Source organism: Styela clava, chromosome 3, assembly GCF_964204865.1.
Source record: "Styela clava chromosome 3, kaStyClav1.hap1.2, whole genome shotgun sequence".
NCBI classification, from domain to species: domain Eukaryota; kingdom Metazoa; phylum Chordata; class Ascidiacea; order Stolidobranchia; family Styelidae; genus Styela; species Styela clava.
The window spans coordinates 19,775,660-19,784,887 of NC_135252.1; the positions used below are offsets into that span (position 1 = coordinate 19,775,660).

At 35.0% G+C, this 9,228-nt stretch overlaps 1 protein-coding gene across 1 annotated transcript; it reads right to left on the reverse strand.

Annotated features, from left to right (window-relative positions):
• Positions 1-1,577: 1,577 nt before the first annotated feature.
• LOC120343191 (uncharacterized) lies at positions 1,578-8,463 on the reverse strand. The gene is made up of 3 exons (XM_078110983.1): positions 8,144-8,463; positions 7,115-7,350; positions 1,578-4,491 (listed from the first exon to the last, which is right to left on the reverse strand). Exons 1-3 carry the CDS (start codon positions 8,244-8,246, stop codon positions 4,291-4,293), a joined length of 540 nt encoding a protein of 179 aa, XP_077967109.1. The 5' UTR covers positions 8,247-8,463; the 3' UTR covers positions 1,578-4,290.
• Positions 8,464-9,228: the final 765 nt, after the last annotated feature.

A 9,228-nucleotide genomic window follows, 5' to 3' on the forward strand; every position in this document is an offset into this window, starting at 1 on the left:
TTGGGGAATTCATTCAAGTTATTCAACAATAGATGTTCTACATTTCTGAAGACTTCAATATTAAATTCTATCTATATCGCAGAATATAGATCAAAACATCATAGGAAAACAAATATACAAGATTTCTATATCTAGACAACTATCCTGAGTTTAGCTGTTATCAAAACGTTGCTGTCATGAATTAAGAATGTTACAAAATCCACTTTTTCGCCCCAAAAAATGTACGCATCACGTCTGCTAAGTACCGTTACGCCGTGTTGGAATATTGCTCCTATAAACGACTACGGACTGCCTGCTGTAGCTTGGAATTCCATGGAATTTTGACATAATTAAGATAAAATAAACAACTATTATCTGGTATTTGATTTTTGATTTCATTAGCGCATAAATTTTGTATAATTAGCGAGTTAATAATTAATTAGTGATGGGACACACGGTGTCACTATGGAGTACGACCACTGTTTTGGGGGATCCCCTAAAGTTCGGTCGATAAGTCTTCGGTTTCCAACCGAATTCTAGTTTTTATATTTATTACAGTTCTTATCAAAAAGTAATACAATCCTAATGGAAAAAATTGACCTGTCGGGCGGTACTAAAATTCCGATAACTCCGTTATTTAGTGACCGTTTTTTATAAACATGGTATTGTTTTCTATTTCCACTCAGATCTATCCACTGGCGCAGTTCTTATTTAAATCGGATGAACTTTAATTTTTTTGTAACATACCTACATGAATATCCGCATTCAAGCAGTGCAAAAGTTAGTGTGACTTGTGAAATTGGAGCAGTACGCGAGGGATTACAGTAGTGTTGGCGCAAAATGCACATTCGACGTTTATTTTAGAACAAGAAACGTAAACATTTTCGTCGAAAGCACGCGCCACGAGTGTACAAGTGCATCTTTCGCAGAAAACGTGGCGTACCGGTAGAGAATTTTAGCCTATTTTGTCACAGCTATTTCTAGACTAATTTTTCATTACTACTATTAAGATTACAACTCCTAAGGAGGCAAATATTGATTGACTTATTTAATTCATACCTAAATTTACGAAACACAACCAAAAACTAACGAATAGTATTCAAAGTCGCAAATACGAAGTATTGTTTACTACCACGACTGAAAGCCTGTCAGGGTGACAAAAGTGTCTGAGCGGATGCGAAAAGGCCTAATATTACGTCACTTTTTTGCATCTTGCTGATTGGCCAATGTTACGAAATAAACAAAGAAGACGATGTTCGGGAAAACCTCCCTTATAAAATTTTTTAGCCATTTTTGCGGGCCGGGCTGTAGTTTGGTGATCCCTGTTTTACTGCAACTAAGTTTGTGCTTATGGCATAATAATGTAAGACTAAGTATTTGCTTTGGCCACTCTACAGTTTGAAACGCAATAAGAAAACGCGGGCCGAATTCTTGTATTAACTAGTTTATATTTCTCGGGCCGGATGGTTCCGATTGCCGTGCCGTAGGTCAAGCGATTCCATAACTCTCAACTTCACAAAAAGATTGCTGAAGAATTGCAAGATAAAGATAATATTTCGATTTGGTTGATTGACCGTGACACAATATTTGTCTGAGCACGATTTGCAAAATAAACATAAATACACAATTAACTGGTTAATGCATTTAGTCACATATTATTAAAAGAACTTCTGCAAGTGGTAACTTATAAGCATAATATGGTGTTACATTTTTGTCGTTCCGAGAGACCGCACGCTTTGGTTGGTTAGTATTCCCGAAGTATGTGAACCAAGATGAAGGACACCGGAACGTAGTATGTGTACCAGGGCAGGGTTAGACCATAATTTTGTTCCAATTTTCCTTATTTTAGTTCTATCACGAGTTCTGGGACTAGCCATGTGACTCCCGTAGTATTTGTACCTAAAATTATGGCCTAACCTTAACCTGGTACACACACTACGTTCGGTGTCCGCCATATTGGTTTACATACTTCGGGAGTACCCATTGGTTTTAGTCTTCTGGTAACATCTAGCGGTCAGCACTCATACAGCCCTTCCTAATGATATATAATAAGTGATATATTGTCTTCGGTGAGACGTGGATAAAAATGACCATGCAATTTTTTTGAATGGATCCAATATAGAATTCAATTTTATTTAAAATTCAAAACCCGTACCACCTGACCTAATTGATGTCTTTCACTCATCAGTGGAAACTTGTACACGATGTTAGATACAATGTTAACGATTTATATTCTGTTACATTCCGGCAAGAGACAATAAATCAGCGGAGAATTTGTTGTATAAAGGAGCCTAGCGAGTCCACAACCAAAATATATTTATAAAGTTACACTTGCAAAAGTACAAAAGCAGAATGGCACGCGCACTCGGACTACTAAAATTGGAAATATTTTCTATAATCAGGTTATGCTTTAACTGAGGCATCAAAATTTGGGGTCCAATTGAAAATTGTCAAAATTGATCTGGTATGAGAATTTGCCAACTGAGATTTAAGGTTAAAGGTCACACTGAAGGCCTATTCACAATGCATCTAGGTTCAGATGAATCAATATCACGATTTTGAATTAATCCATTGAAAAATAGGCGCTCCCGAAGTATGTGTACTAATATGGAGGTAACCAATTTTGTTCGCCTACTTTATACATCGAGTTGTGTAAAGGGACTGAAACCTATGCGCAGAGGGTATATTCCCTTAGTTTACACAGACAGTCCCGAACTCGTAATAAAAATAAAATAAAAAAATAGTGAAAATCGGAATAAAATTATGGCCTAACTTGGCACACATACTACAGTAGTATTGAAAATTATAAGCACGTGCTACATCGACTAATTGTAGCAAAAAAATTTGTGTGATCTTATATGGAATATTGAAAAAAACAAATGATACAAATTAAAACAATTCTTAAACACTTAAAATATAGTTATTAATTTTCATTATATTTCTTCGCTCAAATTGCTCATTGTGCAGGCAACTACGAAAAGCAAAGTTAATATGTGTTTGCTGAGGTTATTGGCCTGCACTTGTCTCAACACGCAAACTTTGCTTGTAGATTTTTAGTTTGCAATGGTCCAGCTTAGCGCGACGAATTTTATGAAATACGGACTTGCGAATTTTTGAGTAAAATGGTCATAACAGTTCGCATACAAGTGTGAACTCACGAAACCAATCTCAGTTGGATCAAACATACATTACAACAATGGCGCATATATCGCCGTTGTAAAACCAAATTAGATTACGACACATTTTTTGAGTTTGATAAAATAGCGTGTTTGTATAGTCTGATTCTAACAACCAAAGATAAAAATGGGTACTACCTAGAATCCAAACTAAGACAGGTACATAATGACAGAATTTTCATAAAAAGTTCTGACAAATTGAACATAAGCTATTTTCTCTTTACTCTGTAGGCTATAGAATTGGCTGAAAGTAGAAATTTGAGACAACAAGAGCCGATCTGGATTAATAGACTTAAAGGACACCATTTGTCCCACGGACAATAGTTATCCAATGTCTGGTGTGGGTGACTAGAATCTGTAAAAGACGTTTCGAATCGATCAATACAATCGTTTAGATTCCTGCTACTTAGATTAGTGATTTTCAACATTTTGGTGGAGTAGAACCCCAATGAAATTCGACGAATCTCTGGGCAATAATTCAAAGTTTTTCATTATACAGATTACAAATCTATTCATACTCGCAAGTTTGTAGGAAGAATTGTATAAAATACAAATATACATAAAAGCAGACGTGATACTGCAGTATGCCATGGCATAACAAAACGATCCTTAATGTGTAGTAACTTGAAGTCACAAACCTAATTGGTATTTAATGTAAACAATATACACACTCTAGGTCTAGGGCAGTGGTTCTTAAACTTTTAAAGTCGCGCCCATTTTTTGGAATTTGTCAAGTCTCGCGCCCTATCTCAAGAATAACAAGCTGCAAATAACAGATGGTGAGGCCAAAGTATGTTTTATTAAAAAACACGTTGAAAATACGTCGATGGGACGTAACTAAACAAAATAAAGAAATGTAAATATCTAACAAAGGCGGGCATGATCAAATATATCAAACATTTTCATTTTTTAATGAGCTTCACACCCCCTCAAAAATTGTCTACGCCCTCTTGTGAAGCGCGCCCTGTCGTTTTTACAAAGTGCTTTGCATTTCTCCTTCTAATAATAATAATAAAAAATAAATAGAATAAACTTGCAGAACCCCTGGACTACACAGACGTAACCAGGTTTAAAACCGCTGTGTTAGTTACAGACTACAGCAGGGGACCACGTCCAGTCGTATTTGATGCTGCTATTACGTTAGTTCTAGTTCACATAGGACGCCATCATGGCTAATGTAGTAAAATGAATTGATGATCGCAACATCAATATCATTAGTTCCCGACTTTGAAACGTGAAGTCCTATTCTTGTTTTTCCCGGATCATATTCTGGTTCACCAAGATACCAATTACTTAATGTTGATTTGCTCCCGCCGAAAGGAGTAGCAATACCGATCTGAATTAGAGAAAGAATAAACAAATATAATACAGGGTGGACGCTAGAAAAAAAGAAAATTTGAAGGTTAGATGAAATCACGAAATAAAAGCCGCGCTACCCATTTCTTTTTCGATTCGTTTTTATTTCTTTTAGGCTCTAAGTTGTTTTAAGTTGATACATTTTAGGTTCTATTTGATTTCTATATATGTTATATCTCATAACATATGTTATATGATATAGAATATAGGTATATTTTTATATATTGTTATTATATATATACTATATGTAATATTTCTATATAACATATGCCTTGAAAAACTTCGTAAAAATTATTCTTTGTAAAATAAAAAATAAATAGCTTCTTGTCAAATTCACTGCTTCTCCAGCGACCACCCTGTAATAGGTGTGGTTACATATTCGCTCGAAACAATGACGGGTTACGTGCACTCACACACTCACTCAGAATATAAGAAGTTTCACCTCTGATCGAAGGTATAACCAACCAGTTAGAGGCCATTTGCTTCTGAAACTACATACAATTATGGCGGTGCAATATTCGCTACTAAATGCCGACTGAATCGAGATTTGAAGCCATTCGGGTCAATGCGACAACGAAGTAATGAGGTAGTGAATTTTTTCATGACTTGAATTAAAAAAACAAACTTCGGCATAAAAATTCATTTCTTTAGCGCAGAGATAATTTAAATTTGTACATGGGCTAATTGGATTCAAACTATGGTATCCATGACGCTGGACAGATCGTTCCGATAATTAATAGCGACGCAAACATTTAAAACACAAACGAGGCTTCATTTAGAAACAAAGCTAAGAATATCTTGCAAATTGACCGCCCGTATTTTATTGACCAGCGGTGCATATTGAATTTGCTTAAGTAAGGTCACGCGCACCCTTTGAAAATAAAGAAGATCGAAGTAGTGAATTCCACATAAATGAAGTTCTTTGAAAAAGATTTGGGAATAGAGTTTTTCAACTGGGTTATACTCTGAATGTAAACAGATGAGAACTTTTAGCCAACCGAGTTTGACTTCTGAAACAGCAGGGAAAAGTTCCGAAGTTTCAAAAAAAAACACAGAAAATTTTGATATCTTTGAAATAGGCACAGTGACCCAACATGTCTTTGATGGAGAAAAGTCTGCACTTCTGACGCCAAGTGAAAATGGTTAACGACGCTCCAGAAATTCCTTTACCAATATGGAGGTAACTAATTTTGTTGACCTACTTTACATCAAGTTGTGTAAAGGAACTGGAACTTATGGGCTGTGGGAATATTCACTTGGCTAACACAGACAGTCCCCGAACTAGTAATGAAACTAAAATAGGGAAACTTCTTACTTAACCCAAGCCTGGTACATACACTACGGGAGTACCAGCCAATCATATTTCACAAAAGCACTGGTTTGAATATAAACCTAATTCTTTATTCATGAACGTATCTGTAAAATAAGCTTTCTTTAATTTGGTCCGAGACTAAAAATTATAGTACAAAGTACTGAAAAATCTTTCTTAAAAAAGGAACAAGGTCACAGGTAAATATTGATACTATTCAATTGTTCAATTGTTAATGTTGGAAATGTCTATGCCCTCACTATCAAACAACGATCGAGACAATTGAACATGAAGTTCCTAAAGAACCTTTTATTTGAATTTCAGAAAATGCAAATAATAATTTAGTACCGTTCTCGCAGGTTCCATTTTTCTTTGTCATATTCGAGAATATCTACCGCGAGCAAACAACTAAAAGCCTGGCAAACAAAATCGACGATCACGAGTTTTTAAATTCCGTCGGGTGAACTTACTATCCATCTAAGGATTCTAAGCTATGCCATAAGGCGTTGTGAGTTTCAAAATTGTAATACCGGGCTTATTTGTATCGAATTCACTAACACAATGTTCCTTTATTTAAGAAGATGTACGTATGGTATCTAAGCTAAACCACAGAGCCTAAATTCTCGGAGAAATGTATAACTTATATGTACAGATGGCAAATGGAGAGATATTTAACTGCAAAGATTTCATATATATTATCCTTGTTTCTGTTATAGTTTTTCAAATTTGGGGTTTTCTCAAACCCGGTCAGTTGCTCGCTGTTATGCACATTCATCCAAACGCATCCAAACAAATTCATGCACACACACTACACACACACACACTGACTGATACAATTGAATATACGAAACACTGTCAAAAGCCAAATATAATACGCAAGATCTGTTATGCACATTGATCACAAAACATTCACACAAACTCAGGTACTCATTCATACACACCCGCATACACAAAGCTGGATACACTGCCAATAGCTCTACAAGTAAAATCACATTTTGTAAGGAAGGTAACAAATCTGGCACACCACTCGACACAGTACCAGTAAATTCTGTCACTTTAAACGTTTTTTTTATAGAATTTTTATAATTTCGCTCTCAAAAAGCCTTGCGCGAGCAACTTATACAATCTAAAAGCAACCACGATTCGAAATTAACAGAATCTATCTGCGTCGGCATCCAATTTACAGGCTTTGAACTCGAGCTTCCGACTTGTCATGACACTTTAACCCTCAGGTTACTGCGCCTACCAATATTTCGAGTTACATTACAAGTTCTGAAAAAACTCAAAACCTTACCGTTTGATCAAACTTCATTGCTGTGAACACTTCAACATATTCACGTTTTCCTGTAGTTTTATCTGCATATGGTCTGATGTAGTTCCCCAGGTCGTGGAAATGTTGCAAGGAATATATGTTTCCAACGTTTGCGCCTCTTTCGCGGCATAATCTTTTGGCATCTTCATAGTCAATGTTTTCGGGGTAATCCAAGACAACGAAGAAACATTTATTTCCGTGTTGCACCGGGCATATCTCTGTCAATAAAAGATAGTTTAAGTTCTTTGTTCTGGAATTTGCTGTACAAAAATTTATCGGCACCTCTGATAGAAATTGAATGAAATCTGGCTCTGAAAATCACCGAATGCAGTCAATAACTTTTATCATTATTTAAGGGAAAAACATAGGCATACAGTAAATTAAGTGCAAATAATTTTTAAAGAGGTTTACCATACATTGAGTTAATCTAAGCTATGGCATACAAAACCATTAGTCACTTACAGATCTTTCTAAATTCAGACTTTTCATTTAGAGGTCCTTTTTACTTTTTAAATTTATTTATGAGCACGTTCGTTTACTTATGACTTCCTTTTTTAATATACCTTAAATATCAATTGGACATTTGGACCATTCCTAAATTATTCAATGTTATTTGAAAGAGGAAGTGATAAGTTTATTGTTTCGATTTTATGAAATTATGCATCACAAACATTTTTTTGTGGGATTTATATATACAGGGTGGTCGCTCAAAACAGAATATTCGAAGGTCGGATGAGATCACGAATAAAATGGGTACATTTTTTTTTTCTTCGATGCGTTTTTATTTTTTTTAGGTTCTAGGTTGTTTTATGTTGATATCTTTTAGGTTCTATTTGATTTCTGTTTTTACACACATCATGGAGGGAGGCAGGAAACACAGTTCAGACTTTGAAAAGAAATTGAATATTTTTTTCAAAAGTAAAAATCCCAACTGGGGACTGACAAAATGTCTAGCTGTGTTACCGTTTTTTTTTCCTGTTTTTCTAGCGACCACCGTGTATATTTGTTTACCTTGTAATATTCTTTTCCTTATCTCCTCCACGTCACCTTTTAATACGCTATGGTCTTGTTGGCGGTTTTCAAATTTCAATGAGGAAATATTAACTGAAGTCATCCTCAACAAATTTTGTAGCAAAATGAGTCTTGTTCAATATTCTGTTCAAGTTTTTGGACTCTCACAGCCAGTGCGGATATCTCGGAAATAATAACATCCAAAATCGTCTTGGATTCGAGAGAACAATTATTTTCAACTGACAATAGGCTGAATACAACAGCCAAAGTACGTACCGTAACCATTTTAGGTATAGTGAAACCTAATAAAAACACAGGGTATATCTGTAAAGTAAACAAAAGGTCAAAAAATCAGATAAATCAAATCAATATTAAAATTACAAAAACGAATATTTGACAATATAATATTCATATTTTTTTGTTATTCAGGGAATGTCGGTAGAATCACACATCCATTTTACAACGACTAACTGCAAATGTAAAAGATAGTACCATGTTCAATTATATATCGTAGTAAGTCGTAAGTCGTAAATATGGGCCGTTGATGGTATAATACCCCCCCCCCCCCCCCCCCCATCAAGACATGAAAACATTGAAAATCGATTAAAAAATAGACTTATCATGATGTATGATGATTTTAATAACAATTTTTAATATATGGAAACATTTTAGTCAAGTACACTCTCAAATCACCATTACCCTTTGATTTGATAACCATTTTTTGAGGATTTGACGAACTTTTTTGCTACTAAATAGCATGTTAGAATTGAAATAAATCGACATTCAATATTGTCAAAAATGACAGATGATTTGCACTAAACTATATTTTCAGTAATTTTTATTCTGTATTTAACGTTGGAAACGGAAATTCCGATCAAAACAATCGTAGCGATTATTCCATTCTTTGAAATTGTCGACATTTTCAGCCGTATGATGATTTTTCTTCCGCGCCATGTATTCAGTCAATGGCCGATACGAGCAATAACAAAAGTTGGCATATTAATATATGAATATAATTATTTTCAACGTAACTCGACTTTGCGTCTACTTGCAATAAATTAAAAGTTCTGTAGCTCTGAAATACT

Excerpts from the sequence above, each read along its gene's own strand:
- LOC120343191 (XM_078110983.1), bottom strand. The coding sequence starts at position 8,246 with ATGACTTCAGTTAATATTTCCTCATTGAAATTTGAAAACCGCCAACAA. Across the intron at positions 7,351-8,143 it reads AAGGAAAAGAATATTACAAG|AGATATGCCCGGTGCAACAC; the intron begins GTAAACAAATAT and ends TTTTATTGACAG. Across the intron at positions 4,492-7,114 it reads CAATGAAGTTTGATCAAACG|ATCGGTATTGCTACTCCTTT; the intron begins GTAAGGTTTTGA and ends TCTCTAATTCAG.